General features: G+C 44.5%; 1 protein-coding gene across 1 annotated transcript in view; it reads right to left on the bottom strand.

Moving 5' to 3' along the window:
• Positions 1-422: 422 nt before the first annotated feature.
• The window catches only part of dennd4a (DENN/MADD domain containing 4A), a 36,082-nt gene continuing 17,584 nt past the window's right edge, over positions 423-18,920 (bottom strand). Inside the window, exons 15-30 of the mRNA XM_079501613.1 lie at positions 18,210-18,343; positions 17,555-17,687; positions 16,990-17,196; positions 15,498-15,626; positions 14,858-15,002; positions 14,298-14,420; positions 13,730-13,840; positions 11,743-12,602; positions 9,986-10,202; positions 9,651-9,742; positions 6,518-6,693; positions 5,555-5,954; positions 4,661-4,769; positions 4,165-4,327; positions 3,961-4,025; positions 423-3,724 (exon numbers count right to left, since the gene is read on the bottom strand). Coding sequence (XP_079357739.1) covers positions 3,588-3,724; positions 3,961-4,025; positions 4,165-4,327; positions 4,661-4,769; positions 5,555-5,954; positions 6,518-6,693; positions 9,651-9,742; positions 9,986-10,202; positions 11,743-12,602; positions 13,730-13,840; positions 14,298-14,420; positions 14,858-15,002; positions 15,498-15,626; positions 16,990-17,196; positions 17,555-17,687; positions 18,210-18,343 — 3,201 coding nt within the window. The 3' untranslated portion in view covers positions 423-3,587. The remainder of the gene's footprint in view (positions 3,725-3,960; positions 4,026-4,164; positions 4,328-4,660; positions 4,770-5,554; positions 5,955-6,517; positions 6,694-9,650; positions 9,743-9,985; positions 10,203-11,742; positions 12,603-13,729; positions 13,841-14,297; positions 14,421-14,857; positions 15,003-15,497; positions 15,627-16,989; positions 17,197-17,554; positions 17,688-18,209; positions 18,344-18,920) is intronic.

Here is an 18,920-nt window from a genome sequence, read left to right as displayed (position 1 = left end):
CAGTAACCTGTCCTGCTATACTTCTCAACATGCACTGTTAGTCAAAATGGCAGCTTTCAATGGACATGCCCACCACACCACCATTGTTTTGTTTTTTTGAAGAAGTGAATGTACTGTAATCCAAATGTGGCAGTTGTATTTGTAGGGCGATGAAGTAGTACACAGCATTCCTTCATTGGTTTATAAAATGAGGGTTATCTTATGGATGTGCAGGTTATAACTGCATATTTCTATGGATTTGATACATTCTAATAATTGTGAATTCTGTATATAAATACGTCCCATTCTGTTACTGTTTATTTTAATATTCAGTCTAGCAACCCAAAAAGGCTTACCGTATTAGATGAATGAGAAACGTTAGACAATGAACTTCCATAGAATAAGTTTGTTTGTTCATAATTAAAAACAATCTCTAGATCAAGTCAGGCAGAAAACTAATTTATTTTATGTATAAAATCATACAAATTAGTATCCATGTTACAAAGCATAAATAATACATACTCCAGAACATTGTGGAAATTGACTATGGGTGTAAACAACATCAAATAATGTTTTGGTCAGTGTGTCGTAGCGGTTGGTTACAAGTCGGTGGTCACATCACAAAATGCAATTTGCAGTGGTGGAATGTATGTACAATGTAATGTAAGTATATTTCGTTGCTTTCGGGAGGAAACCACCTAACTCAATTTTTGAGGTTTTTGATTTTTGTTTTTGCATAAATCAGTGCCATTGAACACCCTCTGTGTGTTGTTTCGGGGGGGGAAAGAAACGTAGTCAAAAGCGCTTCGGACTAAACCTCTTAACTACATTTGTCCCTCAAACTTTCTGCTAAAACAGCTAACTCCACCACACCTCCCCCTCTCATGGAAGTAATTGACAATATACAAAGTCACAACACCAAGCTTTGTTTTCAAAATATAAGGCTTTCTTCATTTTCATCATTTCCTGAAAAACGAACATTTTGGAGTTAAGTGGTTTCATCCCGACAGCAGAGTAGGCCTACTATTTAAGTAAAAATGTTGAGGCACTTTTACTTTACTTGAGTTATGTCCATTTTACCAATCCTTCTATTCCACTACATCTAAGAGGCAAATATAGTAAACTTCAGTGACTTTGTATTATTACAAAACATACAATAACAAATTAAGCCCTATTTTATATACCTTTGATCGGCTATTTTTGAATACGTTTGACTGTTACAGTTGACAATTGAAACACATCTTTGAAAAGAAATTGTGAAATGGGACATTCATAATGACTACTTTTACTTTTGGTACTTTAAGTATATTTTTGATGCCATTATTTTTTGCAATTTTATTCAAGTAAAACTTTGAATGCAAGAATTTGTAAGAGTATTTCTTCCACCACTGACAATTTGACAAGAGATATTTTGAAGCACACCACCTACAGTATGTAATACCTTAAATACCCATCATGTTGTTCATTAATAATGTGTGAACTGCATAACATAATGAACATTGTATACAGGCAGGATCAGTTAGCAGGGCCTGTGTATTTATTGGCCATTTGAATTTGAATTTTGTATTTGATAAATGAAATAGGTATATAAAACTAAAATGTTACCCCATTCCATTTTAGTTGATGTAGTCAACTAAAATGACATAATTAATTTAAAACAAGAGTGCGCTTCGGTAGCCTACTGCATACTGAATTCTCGTTCAGCCCGTTTTCTGAATTTCAGTTAATATCAAATATGAAATTCAAATTCAAATGGCCGAAAAATACACTGACCTAGCAGTAGAGGGCAAACTTCTGAAACATTAAACTCAGTTCTACTAGTTACTGGTTAGCATTTCCATAATGCCAACCCCTGGGCAGGTCAAAGCTGTTGTTCAATTTAGCACCCTTGATAAAAAACAAAACAAAAAACGACTTAAGAATTACTTAGTGCAAAAAACAACATCTGTGTCTTAACACGTATCAATTTAAAGTGAATAATTGCTTGTGATAAACACTTTGAGTAATGAGTTTTATAATGTGACATTTGTAATATGTAATATTCTGTGGTAAACTGTTGGTGAACTAGGTTTGTGGGTTCAATGGAAATTTACACTGTACAACAAAGATATTAAAGAAAGTATCAAATACCCTGTAGGCCTACAGTACATCTTGTCTTGTCCCAACCTGTCAATAAATGAATTTCTTTATGAAAATACTGTGTTGATTAAACATACATACAAAACATTAATCTTCACTTCCGACGTATCTGCCATTGGTATGATTGTTCTTTTACGAGGAAATATATCCACAGTGGTCCCTTACAACACACCTGCTACAACATCCATCATTTTATAAAAGATACAGCTTTAAAAAAAAAGAAGGAAAAAAAAGTTGTCAAATCATAGCAATAACATTAATACCTTGTAACTTCCTTTTGGGCAAGTTATTTTGGCTCATCAATTCATGGTTTGTACAAAAAACTAAACAAAAACAAACTATGTTGTGCACATTGTTTAACTGAGTATTCTTTTTCTCTTTTTTTTTTTTTAAATCAAGGAGAATCACACGGTTAGACCGCTTTCATAGTTTTACCCTTTTTTAGTTTCTTATGGCATTGTGCCAGCTTTATAGGACACTGCTGAGGACAACATCACTGTCATTATTTACTGCATGTACAAGTGATATCCCACAATGGAAATAAATGCCCCAAAACATATCTGAAGAAGGGGTGCCCTGGTTGTTTATCAGGTGATAAGCGTGTACCACATAAAAAAAGGCTATAGTCCTTTCCTCCGCTGGTACAGGTTTGAATCCGAAGCGAGCAAGACGTTTTGTTGCATGTCGTCCCCGCACCATACAGGTGTGTCCAGAATCCATTTCTGTCCATTTATTTGTACATCAATTTTTTTTTTTGTCTATGGATCAGCCAGTCTCCACTACTGTCTGCAGCGGCTGACAAAATGCTGTGCTTGATTGAACCCCAGTATACCTCAATGTAATAATAAGTGCCAAAAACTGACAAGAGGTCACCTTGTCATAGTGCTGTGTAAAACATGGACATATTTTAAAGCGAGTAAATTCTGTACACAATCAACTGCTCTACTAAAATGGTCACCTGGACCACTGCTGTATTCAGATGACATCACCGTGTGATAACTGTGTTTTACTCACTCTGTCACTCACAGCTTTAACTGAATCAGAAAATAGATTGTGTAACAACTGTACATTTACTAAAGACATATCATACAGAAAAATGCAGAGGGTTGTTCTCTAGATACAAACACAAGGCCTGTCCCACCATACCTCTGAGTCCTAACGGTGTAAAAGCAACTTGTGTGTGTGTGTGTGTGTGTGTGCGTGCGTGCGTGCGTGCGTGCGTGCGTGCGTGCGTGCGTGCGTGCGTGCGTGCGTGCGTGCGTGCGTGCGTGCGTGCGTGTCGCTTTCCCTCAGTGTGCTTTAGAATGGGCTCTGTCTACAGTAGTTTAGGTAGGCTGGTCGTGTGAGTTTATAAAGCAGTCAAAAACAGCAAACACAAACTGTGTGTGTCAGCAGCAGCAGTTAAGGTGGTTGTTGAGGGTGGGATGTGATGAGGTTCTGGTGGTGTAGAGAAGGGATAAAGGACTCATTCACAGACTCAGCTCCCCAAATGTCCTCCTGCACTCCATGACCCCCGCTCCGGGGGGGCGGTCACAGTTGTGTGTCAGCTTGACCTGGCTAGGTGTGAGGCGGTCATACGCCGTCTTGTACTCACGGTCAAACGCATCTGTAGGGATATGAGAGTATGCCAGCAGTTAGATGTTGCTATTAAGGAGTTTCAATGTATTTCAATGTAATTCTGTATTGTTACACACAGCATAATCAGGAGACTTGCAAACAACATTATGAAATGGATGCAGTAGTGTAGCCATGATGACAAAAAATGAAAGCCCATCCAACCCTGGTTTCTAAAACGAGAGAGAAAAAACAACAACATCAGACTTTTCTTGCTTTTCAACTCACCAATATTAATATTGCTCCTCCCCAAAGCCATCAGTGCAAGGAAAAGTATATCTCTGTACAAGCTCCTAAAGGCAAGAAGGGGAGAGAAGAAAGTAGAGTTTCGCCATGGTCTTCATTTAAATTGTACAATCTTTTGACACAAAAATTACATATCTTCATGCCATATAATTTGGTCAAGCTTAATTGAAATCTCAATCTGGTTACCGCTGTCTCTGAAAGCCGAGCTCGGGCCCCAGGGTCTGGATGACTTGGCTTATGGGCTGGTAGATGTCACTCTTCTGGACGCTCCTCACAAAACCCTGCAGGAGTTCCACTGTGAAAAGCTGGCCCTCCTCGCACAGCCCCGAGCGTACCAGGGAGTTAGCACCTACAGGGAGAGAACACAGAAAGAGGCAGAGAGAGAGAGAGAGAGAGAGAGAGAGAGATGGTAAGAGGTATGTCACTCAGAACAAAGGCTCTTTCGTCTCCATCACTCACTATGCATCTATGTCAGAGGAGGGAGGGAGAGAGACGTTGCTGGCAGTCCTGTGTTGAATAATGCATGATATACACTACAGTTCTCTTTTTAGTTTAAGAGTGCAGGCCTGATGCAACATGCATAACAACATTATGTTAAGGATTCCTGAGTGTGATTCCATTTTCTTTTTTTTTAAAGATCAAAGCTTTGCAACACAGAAGTCTGAATACATCAGTGACTCACAGTGAGCGTTCCACAGCACGTAGCAGGGTTGAACTTGGTCTTGGTGCAACTTCAGGTTGTCCCACATTATCCTCACCAGCACATGCTTGCTGTCTTCTGAAGTTACGCTCTTGGAAAAGTAGAAAAGGGAGATAGATACACAACTATGTGTCAGGAAAGAATGCAAAATATAGCTGGAAGCATACCAGGGGCCAAGCACTGTGTGCTATACGCCATAGTGACAGAAAGTGGTCACTGGTCAGTCAGCTTGATATTAAGAAGTTTGAGAAAAAAAGATACTTAAATTAAATACTCTCTCATTTAAATCAAGGCTGGATAAGCTGAGGTTTTAACAATTTAGCTGCTTTTGACGGAGCATCAATTCAAATCCAACTGCTTTTGACGGAATACTCCTCCAATGAATGTACTTTATCGATATGAAACGGTTTTGCTGAAATTCAACTTTTAACACTGGCCCGGTTGCTAGGCAACGCCTTCGTCACCCCCAGCATCCCATAGGGTCCCATTAAAAGTAGAATCTTCTTTGGCTCTTTTCTCTATAACTAAACGAAACTACGAGCGCTGTCCGTGTGATCATCATCGATCCGATGTTCGGATACGATCGCTCACGACATATTAACGAAAGATAAACAGCGTGAGCTAATGCTAACATAAGCCTTTTCTTACAATGGAAATGGCTGTGGAAACATGGTAATCTGCCCACGTCTGGCTGGCGCAGCTAACTACCCTCTATCGCCACACGGTGGCTTGTTAATTAAGTACTCCTAATACTGGGTATTTGTCTGCTGGCTGAGTGTATGTTCCACATTGACCTGCAATTGACCTGCAATAGTAATATGAGTCATGATGTTTGTCGGTTTACAAATTGAACAGTGTAAAGCTGTGTGCTTATACCTGGCCCCCGTGGCTGCAGTGCTGTGAGGCAAGGATGAGGGCGGGCAGGTTGCTGGGCAGCTCCAGCCTTCGGAAGTACCACACCAGGTTCCAGAAGACGATGGGGTGCTGGTCCACGACGCTGGGGGACGACAGGGCCTGGTCCCCCTCGTTCACCAGCAGGCTCTCCACCTCCTTCCACAGCACCACTGGGCTCAGGTAGGGTACCGTCACCGCCGGACTTGAGGCCGACACGGAAGCAGAGACTGGTGGAGCCGAGCCGGCACTCCTACAGCCCTGCAGGTCGGTCGGTGACGAGGGAGGCGTGCACGGGCGGGTTGCAGAGAACACTGCAGATAGTTTAGCCTGGGGATTGTGTGACACGGGCGTGCCCTCCTCTGGATTACTGTCCCTGCAGGTCCTGAGAGCAGACACAGACACAGTGTCTATGTGATTAAAGAGATTCAAGATGTTGCATATCTGTCTGTGTTTTGTGTGTGTCTGCACGTGCTGGAGCAGCATGCCAGCTAGTTGGCAAATAACTGCTAATCCCAGCTAAACCGGCTGGCAGCCTGCATTATTGACATGGATGCCATTAAACCTCATATTGATGTTGAATGCTGTTGGAATTATACACGTGAATGTAACTATTGTAGGTTCATGTGTTCACGTGTGAATTTGGCAGGCGCTTGTGCATTTGGCAGGCGCTTGTGCATAATAATAATAATAATTATCACTACTTGAGCCCACAACAATATTAATAATAATATACAGAATACATTAGCCTGCTGTGTGTGTGTGTGTGTGTGTGTGTGTGTGTGTGTGTGTGTGTGTGTGTGTGTGTGTGTGTGTGTGTGTGTGTGTGTGTGTGTGTGTGTGTGTGCGTATGCGTGTGCGTGTGCGTGTGTGTGTGTGTGTGTGTGTGTGCATGTGTGCGTGCGCGTGCATGTCTGTCTTCTGGCTGATTTGTGTCTCGCCACCGACCTGCCGACTGATCTCAGGTCTCTGATGTCCACGTTGAGGCAGGGGACGAACGGCGTGCCACAGAAGGGACAGGAGCTGTTGAGGTTGGAGTCGTTGGCCGTCCAGCCTGCCATGATCTCCTCATCGTACACCAGACAGTCACACGTCTTGCAGAGCGAGCAGCTGGACATCAGCACCTGCATATATGAGCCACCACAGAGGAGATTGGACATTGGGGAGGTGTGTGGGACAATGTTGTTTGAGGGGTTTTATTATTTTAGGTATGGCAACCCTGTTTCAGAGTCTGTTGTTTATGTCACGAATAGTAACCCTACATGTATGTCAGAGTCCGGTGTCCAGTGAGTAGGTTTCGGCTGTGGATTCTCCCCAGCCTCAGCTTAACGAGGGGGTATGTGAGATGGAGGATGACTGATTTAAGCAGTCACACCTGGCCTGAGTCAAACTATAACTCGACTCAGAGCTGGGTGTGGCTGCGCACCTGTTCGGACAGTGGAGAGCCATCTGCTTTCCTGTGTAATATTGTGATGCTTTCAAATTGTTATTCCCTCGACTTGGAGGAATAAAGCTATACAAACTTAAGAAAGCTGCCCTGTGTCGTTTTCTTCCTTGCCCTTGGTGGTGACTAGTCGGTCACAAGACCCTACGGCTGTGCCGTTTGTGAAACAAGCTTCTAAATTATCTGAACCCTTTACTTTACTTTTTGTGGTAAAAACGCTCAAACTTTCTTCTTTCCTGCCTGGATCTCCTTAACCCCCACCCCTCTCTCTCTATCTTCTTCCCTTTACACGATGGGAACTATGCACAAAAACTAATTTCACCCACTTTTTTTTACTTTGTGACAATAAAGCTGGTTCTGATTCTAGTGTGAGGAAGACATGAAATGAATTATGCTTTTATGGTTGTTTATATGTAACATTTATTCCAATATGTTATGTTGTTCATCTTATGTTATTCATCTTTGTGCCCTATATGATACGATATCCTGGCGTAAGCGTCAAGATGTCTCTCTTTGACCCGATTGTTTACAGTACAGCTATTGTTTACAGTACAGCTTGTCCTTGTAACGTAACACTATAACTATGGTCTGATTCCTTGTGTTGGTGGCAGAACGACAGGCCTGTGTGTGTGTGTGTGTGTGTGTGTGTGTGTGTGTGTGTGTGTGTGTGTGTACTACTCATGTACATCTCCCCAGTCTTTTCTCTTTCTTTTATTTTCGTTGTCTTTCATTATTTGTTTGGATGTTTTCTTTTAAGTTTTTCTTATTCTCATTTTATTGCTGCTGTCTCACTAGGGAGGCAATGTGAAATATAGTATATGTATTGTGAAGTATGATGCTATGCGGAATGTGGAACATGAACATGTGGTGTGTGATGGCGGCGCGTGTAGACGCAGCGGCCCGGTGCTCTGCAACAGATAGCAGTGTAACAAGAGAAAAGCCACTACCATCATTCCTGTCCCCTAAGCCTCAGCCATCACCTGCAGGAACGACTACAAGCCGGTCGCTCTCACACCGGTGATTATGAAGTGTTTTGAGAGACTGGTGCTGGCCAACACCAGTTTGCCTATAAGGCTAACAGATCAACTGATGATGCTGTCACATTAGTGCTACACAAGGCCCTCTCTCACATGGAGAATCTCGAGAGCAACCCTAACATCTATGTTAGGATGTTGTTTGTTGACTCTGCGTTCAATTCCATCAGCCCCTGTAAACTGGTCATCAAACTGCAGATGCTAGGGATACCACCAAAGCTCTGCCTGTGGATAAAGGACTTCCTGACCAATAGGCCCCAAAAGGTCAGGCTAGGTCAACATACATCCTCCACCATCACCCTGAACACCGGCGTCCCTCAGGGATGTGTCCTCGGTAGGGATGGATCGTAGGTCTGATAACAAACAATGACGAGTTGGCATACAGAGAGGAAGTCAGTGCGCTGACTGTATGGTGCATGGACAATGACCTGAACCTGAACACAAAGAAGACTAAGGAGATAGTCATGGACTTCAGGAAAGAAAAGCCACGTCACAGGGGTCTGAGTATCGGAGGGGAGGAGGTCGAGAGGGTCTCCAGTTTTAAATTCCTCTGTGTGAACATCTCAGAGGATCTGAGTTGGAGCTTCAACACCTCATGTCTGGTCAAGAAGGCCCAGAAACGGCTCTTCTTCCTGAGGAAATTGAAATGGAATGGACTCCTCATCAACTTCTAGTTGCTCTGCCATTGAGAGTATCCTGACCTACGCCTGCACAGTCTGGTACTCCAGCTGCACTGATGCAGAGAGGAAGGACCTACAGCGGGTGGTCAGCGGCTCTCCACTACCACACCTGAGTGACATCTACTCAAGCCGTCTCCACAAGCGGGCCTCAAAGATCTCCAAGGACCCCTCACACCCCGGACACCACCTTCGAGACACTTCCACCCGGAAGGCTGAAGGTCATTAAGGCCAGGACCAACAGGCTGTCCAACAGCTTTTTTCCAAAGGCTGTGAAAACACTGCTCAGTTCGCACACACGTACACACACTCGCATATGACTTTGTCCTCTCTGCTAAGTGCAATATAGGCCATGGGCAAGTGGAATAGTATATTATAATCCCCCATGGCCCCCCCCCTATTGATTGATGAACTTGCACATGAACTTTGAACTCTGTTCTCTATTTAATCATATGATTTGTGTGGTCCCCACTATTTTATCTATTTATCTTTTTATTTGTGTATTTTACTACCTTTAATGGTGCATCATAGTGCATTTATTAATGGATTGAGATGACTTGACTGGACTGGACTATGATGAACTAACAGTTTATGCCATGAAGTGTTTCTTTCTTTGCTTGTCCTTTTTTTCCCTCTGTTGATACTACTGTGTGTTATGGTTGCACTAAACGAAATTTCATTGTATGTTTCAAACAGTGACAAATAAAGATCTTATCTTATCTTATGCTATGCGTATACTGTAAATGTATTGTCTACCATGATAATAATAACAAAGAAAAGTGCTATATAAATATGAGCTATTATTATTATTATTATTATTATTATTATTATTATTACATTATTATTATTGTAGAAAAGTAGAAAAAAGCTGTGAGGGGAGAAGAGATGGTTATTTTTTATTAGGGTTTTGTCTGTACTATACTCACCTCTATGGAGTAATTGTGAGTCAGATGGAGGCGAAGGATGTCGGGTGAGGAATCTGGAGTGTGAGGAGTTCTGGAAGCAGGTGCCAGACCACCTGGGCGCAATGTGAGAGGAATGCGATTAGACATGGCCTTCACAAACACTCATTTGACTCAATAGAAGACCAGACATTACATGTGTACAGAAGATGATAGAAGAGATGTCAAGCTGAAAAGAGTGGGGGGTTTGCTGTGCAGTGGGCTTGGCATGTGTGTGTGTACGTGTTTTTCTTGATTGTTTGTTTGTTTGTTTTCTTTGGTGGGCATGTGCATGTGCATTGCTTGGCTTAATACAGTACCACTGGAGGAGTTTCGTCTGAACACTGTGTTGGGGGTGGTGGGGCTGTCCAGGTTGGCCCGACCCCCAGCAGGGCTTCTCCTGAGGCGACATACGCCGCTGTGCTGCGGGGACGTGAAGCCGTCTGGGTCCAAACAAGAGTCGGCATCCAGCAGGGAAGCGCAATCTGGCTCTGCTGACGCCAGGGACGACACACTGATCTGGTCACAGTTGGCATCCTATACGGGGGAGGACAGGCAGGGAGGCAGAGAGGAAGAGGCACACACCCATCACCACATAAACTAGAGCAAGAATGGACTCAGAATGGATTAGTGGCAAGACAATGACCAAACATCAGCATACAGTATGTTAGGTAGTGTTGAGAATTTATAAACTAGAAAAGTGTGCTCTTCATAGCACAGTGTCTCCGCGAGGCCAGGTTGCCTACCTAGGGCCCACAAACATAGTCATAGCCACTTTGGAATGGGATCTGAAAATTCCTTAAAGATGGAGTGCCATTTTTTCCCAGCCTAAAACATGATCATCAGGTATTATTATAAGGAGGAAGGTTTTGTTTTTGTTGTTCAAAAAAGTGTACAGTATTTGTTATAATGATGTTGTGGGCCTTTCTGTGTGGAATTTGCATGTTCTCCCTGTGTCCCCTAGGGTATGCATGTTCTCCCTGTTTCCCCTAGGGTAAGTACCTGCATGTTCTCCCTGTTTCCCCTAGGGTAAGTACCTGCATGTTCTCCCTGTGTCCCCTAGGGTAAGTACCTGCATGTTCTCCCTGTGTCCCCTAGGGTAGGTACCTGCATGTTCTCCCTGTGTCCCCTAGGGTAGGTACCTGCATGTTCTCCCTGTGTCCCCTAGGGTAGGTACCTGCATGTTCTCCCTGTGTCCCCTAGGGTAGGTACCAGCACAAACACATGCAGTAATCCTGGTCTCACTACCTCCCCCTGGCTAGCCGGGGCGGGGCCTGATGGAGGGAAAAGGAGCTGGTCGGAATAACGTGTTCCTTCCACGCGCTACATCCGGCCGGGGAAACTCTCCCCTGTCAGGTGAAAAGAAGCAGCTTGGACTCCTCATGCATAGAAGGAAGCATGAGGTCAGTCCAGTCAGTTTCACTGACTGGCTTCTCGGCTATAGTGGTGGACAGGGACAGTCTCATGTCATTTTGGCTCCAACCTTGCCCTGCACATATTCTTCAGGTGTGTCACTGTCACAGTGATATACTGTAGACATCGTAAGCGGTAAAATACATTTTGCTTTTACTGTAAGCTCTGGAAATTCAGCGTGGCTGATTTGGGGAGTTGCGTAATGGTCCAAGGAATCCAAGGGACATTTTATTTTGATTGTATGACCTACTGTTCGAGTTATATGCCAAAACAGGAATCTTCCTACCATGAGGCCGAAAAAAATAATAATAATACGGTAGTTAGTGGGAAAATTTCATGGCAATTGAACGCTTGTTCATGATTTGAAGCATTTTGGATAGACGGAGGTGAAAACATAGTCTCAGCCATGGCCTTCGGCCTGGCAGAGACAATAACACAGGACAAGATAAAACTTTGTTTTGGGAGGTTTCAGAAGGATACAAATACAGCAAAAGGGGAAATGAAAAGGTACTACATTATTTAGTACCAGAAGATAAATACACACACAAGAGCACGCACGCACGCACGCACGCACGCACGCACGCACGCACGCACGCACGCACGCACGCACGCACGCACGCACGCACGCACGCACGCACGCACGCACGCATTACTGTAGCTATACCTGTGAAGTCTGCGAGGACAGACGAGAATAGAGGCGGCTCGCCTTCTCTGCCACTCCTTTTAGGACACTGCTCTTGAAGATGTCCAGGTTTGGCGCGAAGAGCGAGTCCATGGAGAAGGAGGACGAGGTGGAGGGAGTTGGCGAGGCAGGGGACACGAGCGAGGACGGCCTCTCCCTGTCTTTGACACCCAGAGGGAGAGACGGCGAGGGCTTGAGGCGCTCCATGCCTTTGTTGGGAAAGGGGAGTTGCGTGTTGGAGCGCTGCAGCACCGCGGGGGGCCGAGGGGAAGTGCCGGGAGAGGGGCCAGAGCCCCGCGGTGGGCTGGAGGGGTTCCGTTGCAAGCCGGGGGCATGGCTCCTCAGGGGGCTACCGACGTTGTTCATGTACATCTCGATTTCCTCGGCCAGATCGCGGCGGGCCGCGGGCGCCCCGTCGCCGTCCAGCCCTGCATCGCAGTCTGCTCCACACACCTGCTCCGTCTCAGCTGCCATTAGCGAGAGGGGGTCGAAGCCGGCCTCGATGTCCGTCCGCCGCGCATCGGTCACACCTCCGTCACAGCTGACACTCCTCTCCACTGATAAACGGCCATCGATCCTCCCTGATCCGACGGCACAGCTCACGCTTCTTTCCACCATGGCTTTCTGTCTGCTGTCATTAGCCCCTGTCATCCCTTCCTCCTCCTCCACCCCATCTAGCATTCTGTTGGCAGCTAGGGGGTATGGCTTGGCAGAGTTGAAACTCAGTGGCCCCAGTGCGCCTGACAGGTCCAGAGACTTTGGCCGCTCGTTCTTTGGCAGACCTCCACACGGAAGGTTTGCATCATTTGATGAAGAGACGGAATGGAGCCCGCTGCCTTCGCCTGGGGGAAGAAAGCATAAATGTGGCAGGGCATTTGTAACCTTAAAGAAAGTTGTTAAAGGGGATATAACCAAGCCCCCAGTAAGGCTATCCAACGTTGAAGATGCCACTACCTACTGGCGAAATATGGAATTGCAGCACTTAATGGAAGTGGACGGACGTTCATGACGTCACGTGAAAAGCCCGGACCTCAAAATTGAGGTCCGTCCGGGGCTAGGCTAGGCTAAACTTCCGCTCACTCTAGCCATTGAGTTATCATTATACTTCCGGAAGTCTTCCGGGTACTTCAAAACGCCACTGAGCAACTTCCACTGAAATGAATAGCGGGGGGCGGGGGGGTGGGGGCTAACGCTCCAGTTCGGTCTCTATCCTTTATATACTCTATGGATATAACACACTATACTAGTTTTACATTCAACTTGTTGTGAAATGAGTATCTCTGTGTTTATCCACTTTATCCTCATCTGACGGTGCCTTGCATAAATATTTATCCACTCATTATAGAAAAATCACAGATTGAGGCCTCTTTCAAGTGGGTCCTTTGACTAAATTGTAGTTTCTAAACAGTCACATGCTATTGGTGTGGGAACAACCAACACTTCTGTTTATGCCAACCCGCACCCCCACCCCCACACCCACTCCTGCCAGGCCTCTGCAGTCTGGCAGAGGTATGGAGAACTGCCAAAACTCTCTGTTGCAATGTTCCATTAGGATAGGATAAGGGTACCCATTTCTAATCACAGAAACCTTAAGTTCTGAGTATTCAAATTCGATCGAGGCATGTCATAAATTGCACGGGGGGGGGGGGGGGAGACTAAGCTAAAACTGAGTCAGGCGTCATCCTTAACAGGAAATTACAGCATCGCAATATAAATCAGCCTTGCAGTCAGAGAGTGAATCACCTGATTACATAACAGGTCTGATCCATCAAACTGAAATCCTATCTCGAATGCATCTAAATATAACATCAAATGGATATGCTGGGGAATACATTACGCCTACTTAGGGAGATATTAGGTGCACTAAAATGGGAGAAAATTAATTCCTCCGGCTGAACCACACGACTGCACGTCTCCACCCAGGGAGGAGGGGAGCATTAAGCGGGTAAGGATTACAAGCACAATTTACTGGAATCTCTTGGTCCCTTGTCCTCCCCCGATGGCAGGCTGTCATCCTCTCTGCTTCCCACCCTCTCCTCCTCTTTGGACAGTGAGTCATAGCCTTGGTCAGACTGGCCACCTAACCAAACCAACACAAATAAAACAGAAACAAATACTTGACATCTGGATACAGTACTGACACACCTCCCTCCTCTTTGAAAGATCAAAGCAAACCAAATACACTACATTCGTTCCCTTGTGACAAGGATTCACAAACTTTTGCGTGCAGAGCACTGCCAAATAGTAAACTAAAATAGCATAAATAGCAGTTCTACTGGCGACAGGTTATGAGCTTGTAGATCTGCTGTTGTTTTTAAATTGGCACAATCATCAAATAAATTTAACATAAGTTTAAATTAAATATAGTGTATACATACAGTATATACACACTTACATCTGTGTGTGTGTGTGTGTGTGTGTGTGTGTGTGTGTGCGTGCGTGCGTGCGTGCGTGCGTGCGTGCGTGCGTGCGTGCGTGCGTGCGTGCGTGCGTGCGTGCGTGCGTGCGTGCGTGCGTGTGTGTTGGATGCTTTCTACCTGTGCTTGATCTGTCGTCGCTGGAGTCAACTTTGGTGAAGTCGGCATCAATGGAGGTGCGCTCGGCAGAGTCATTAGTGCTATCCAGACTGCCGTGGCTGACCGTGTCGAGGTCACTGCCATCTGAGGGAGGTTAACCGAGAATAGAGGCCATGTTAATTCACGAGGGGGTATGAACCCGAGACATAAGGGCACAAGGAGGCATAGGGAGGGAGGTTGGTAGTAGAGACGTCCCTAATATCAACTCAGATTCAAATTACCGCTCATTTATACAGCGGCAGAGGACATCATTTTTTTTTTTATGAAAGTATTATTTATTCATTAGGTAAGGGAAAGAAGAAAAGCCGTTACTCAGAAAAAGGTTGAACTTCATGCAACCTTAAACAACTCGGGGGCTTATTAATTTGCGAGGTATTATTCATATCAGCTGTGTTGACAAAAAAAAAGTGAAATGGTTTCCAGCACACTTGGGATTGTTATATTCAACTAATTTGTCCTATTTTAGTGCTTTGTGTGTTAGTGGCTGTGGGTCGTCTCAACGCTGCCATGGGGCTCCATACCTGAGAGCTGAGGATCTCTGAGTGGCGGCTGCGGTTTCCTGCCCACTTGTTTGAACTGGACCACGCCTAAGAGCACATTCCTCAGCTTTCCCCACAGAAAGTAGCCTCCTCTGGTGCTGGAGGGCCAGGTGCTCTCCAACACTGCCTGTAGTGGGTGAATCAGGTCATGACAGACTACACACACAACCGGTAGTGTGCTATTGCTACAAGTGCTAAACTAATACCGTAGCTTGATTTGTTTATATAGTTTCCGTTGGATGGAAAATGTCCAAAACTGTTACTTTTACTTTTTTTTAATATATATATTTTTTTATCCCAAGATTTTGTGGGTTTGTCTACACTCCCTCTGCCACCCTGGGGAGAGAACTATCTATGAGTTACTATCAAACATCTGCATTGCTTAATTTACAATTAGTCTACACAATTAAAGAATGTAAAATAATTGTTATTTTGATCATATGCCTGTAATCTCTCCTAATGGTACCAACATCAACGGTAACAAAATATTCTTTAGTTTTGTATCTTGAGAGGCTAAATCTCATCAAATGGTGGTCCATGGCTCATGTGAAAATGGTTGAAAACCACTGAAATAGGTGCCCGACAACAACAACATGATATTTCTTGTCATGGTGGTACTCACCCTGTTGTAGTAGCCATAAGTGATGGCGTTGGGGTGGACTCCAGCCTTCTTCATCTCAAACAGCACCCTGACAGCCAGCACAGGCTGGCCATACTGGCCACACAACTGCATTAGCACGCGGTAGCACACCTTGAACCAGTGGAAAATGCCAGAATTATTAACACTATTAATGCACACTATTACTATTCTATAGTGAGTTAATGAAAGGTAATAATTGTAATTGACTGTTGTGGAATACGGTCGTTTCTAAAAGGCCCACCCCACATGGGATTACATGCCAGTAACAAAATTAAGTATTAACAAAATTAACATAAATCCCAGACGTCCAGGTCACTGAGCCCACTGTATAATACAAACTGGGGAAAATGTGGGGATATGGGCCAAGATTAGTGCTTTGCATCCCATGTGTATGCATCCCAATGTTTCTCAACGAATGGGCCACGTCATTTCCTAATAATAATAATGACTCAACCAGACAATCGGATGCACTCCCCCCTCTTAATTGAGATTCTAACTCCCTTTTTCTGTTTAGTTTCTTGGTCTCTAACTTGTCAGTAAATTACTAAGTCACTGGGTCATTCAGTTCACTGTTTCTCACCTATAGTGGAAAGATTTTTTCATTTTATTTTTAATCAACAAATCCTACATAACTAAATGAATGGTCAGGGACCACATGCAATACCTTCACCGACCACCAGTGGTCCACAGACAACCTGTTGAAAAGCCTTGTTCTAACAACATTATTTCTGAGGGGGTTACAGGGGTCCTGATCTAAATGATTGATAGTTAGGAACCAAACGAACCCTTATAGGTCTGTAACTCATAGCGTGTACAATGTACACTCAGAGTGAAATGAACACTGAGGATGTTACAGTGTAGACTGCTAGTCTGGCTGGATTTTTTAGGAACATTTAACATTCAAATAAAAAACCAAGATGCTTATATCAAAATATTCATCATACCAGTGATAGACACAGACATAATACCAGACATGTTGCAATGGGTCGATTTACAGTGCCTAAGCCAAGAACTGATGCAATGAAGAATACAGTCATGTACAGGGCAATGACTTTCTGGAACTCTCTACCAGTATGCATCACAGAAATTAAGGGTAAAAGGCACTTTAAGAAAAGACTGAAGGATTTTCTTATATATATGGCGAAATTGTAATTCTGTAAATGTCAATATACCAGTTGATGTAATCTAGAGTGAATGCACTAACCATAGTTATACTTTAATGTTTTTTTTTTGTTTGTTTTTTTATATATGTAATGTTGTAATGTTTTTTTGTATGTATATTATTCTGTGAGGACCCCAGGAAGAATAGCTGTTGCCAGGTGCAACAGCTAATGGGGATCCTAAATAAACTAAACTAAACTAAACTAAACTACACTGTAAAATCTATGCTACACTATAGCATATGAAACTGGGGGTCCTTGAAATGAAAACGGTTGTGAATCACTGGCCTACGGTGAAGTTAGTGGCTTCCTACCTCATCAGGAGCCTGAAGCCTCTTCTCCTGCATCTTCCTCAGCACGTCATAGGCCATTCGCAAAGCGCGCACCTTAGAGTGACAGGCGCTGACATACGTTGGCAGGCAGATGAACCAGAGGCCAAAGCAGTGACGCAGTAGACACTTGGACCACATCTGAGGCATGGAGGAGTACGTTTTGGCCATCCGCTGAGCTGATCTGATCTCCTGACAAGCACGAAGAGAAAAGAAATGAGCAAATGTACAATATGTACCATATGGGTTATTTTCCTTCAACTGACAATGTGGGTATTTTCTTTTTTTTAATATTCATTAAAAAAAAGAATAATGGAGCTGGGAACATCTTTTTTTGTCTGGGTGAAAATCACAGTGTAAAATAACAGGCACTGTTATAACAATTACAGTTCCTAACCTGAAACAGATACAAGCTATAACTAATGGTGATTGCCCCTGCAATGCAATCTACACCCCCCAGATTGTTTAATATCCACTTCAATTAGTAAAACATATGCATGGGAAATGTGCATACCGGTAATTTGCTGCTCTAAGCAGTTGCATGGCTGACCTGTTTGGAGCGCCTGAAGATAGCTGTGGGGCTGGCGGGGCTGCTGTGGCGTGAGGCCATGCTGGCTGTCGGGGGATTGGGCCCCTCCAGTGGCTCCAGAAGCTTAGCATTCAGCACAGGGAAACCAGAATAGCTGGAAAAAGACAAAGACTCTCACATACTCTGACAAGTACCAAAATAGACATCAAATGCACTTTATCTCCACACCGACACTAGGCGAAGCGAAAGACACGAAGGAAGATGGAGCGCAGACATGTAGAATCTGAGAGCTGATGTGTTTCCTTTGAAAATAATCACAAAGCCGTACTGTGGTGGTGACAAATCCTTTAACAATAGAGGCAATTTAAGCTTAGTCTCTCCCTCAGGAGAGGCATTGTGTGCCCTCGGCAGGCTGTGTGTGTGTGTGTGTGTGTGTGTGTGTGTGTGTGTGTGTGTGTGTGTGTGTGTGTGTGTGTGTGTGTGTGTGTGTGTGTGTGTGTGTGTGTGTGTGTGTGTGTGTGTGTGTGTGTGTGTGTGTGTGTGTGTGAGAGAGAGCCGGACAGAGAAGTGAAAGCAAGAGTGTGTCCACTGTCAATTTCACCCTGAATTTCACTGTCAGATTGACATTGACTCTCAGTATTTTGCAGTGTGAGCTGCGGGTGGCACAGTATGGTACCTGTAACACAGAGGGTGCTCCTCTCCCTGAGGCAAAAGTGGTAGCTCTGGGGGATTGATGTAGACTGTGTGCTCACTGCGATGGGACTCATCCAGCTCAATCAGTCTGGTGTCCTCTGGCCTCTCGCTGTCCATCTGGGGAAGAGACGACACACACTCATTGGTCTGGGTTCTGCTTTCTATTATTGTCGGCTCAACGATCTCAAATCCAAACAACCCAGTGAGATTCAAGAGCCGCTAAAGCTGGTGGGGAACGATGGATATGCATATGGAGCTCACTGACAGCACAGCATACTGTACAGATATGAGCCCTGAGATCAGATTCAAGAGCCGCTAAAGCTGGTGGGGAACGATGGATGTGCATATGGAGCTCACTGACAGCACAGCATACTGTACAGATATGAGCCCTGAGATCAGATCAGATATGAGAGTCAGCCGCAGTCAAACAGATGTCAGCAATGACTGGAGATCAATATCAGGATTATGGCCCTATGTGCCCCACTTCCACTTATCTAAAGGTCAGTGTGAAGGCGGAGGAGCTGATCCACACTCTCCTCCCTCCCTTTCCAGGGACTAAATTAATAATCCAGGCTCCACTGACCTGGATGTAATTGCATAAAGTCATGATGCTTTGGGAACACGACACCATTACAATGTACAGTACAGCCAGTACAGCTCTGGCTGCGAGTCTGCCTCTGCACCGAAGCACCAC

Source organism: Electrona antarctica (genome assembly GCF_951216825.1).
Source record: "Electrona antarctica genome assembly, chromosome: 5".
In the NCBI taxonomy this organism is placed as follows: domain Eukaryota; kingdom Metazoa; phylum Chordata; class Actinopteri; order Myctophiformes; family Myctophidae; genus Electrona; species Electrona antarctica.
The sequence above is the reverse complement of the archived record's forward strand: the minus strand, read 5'-3'. Positions and strand labels throughout refer to the sequence as shown.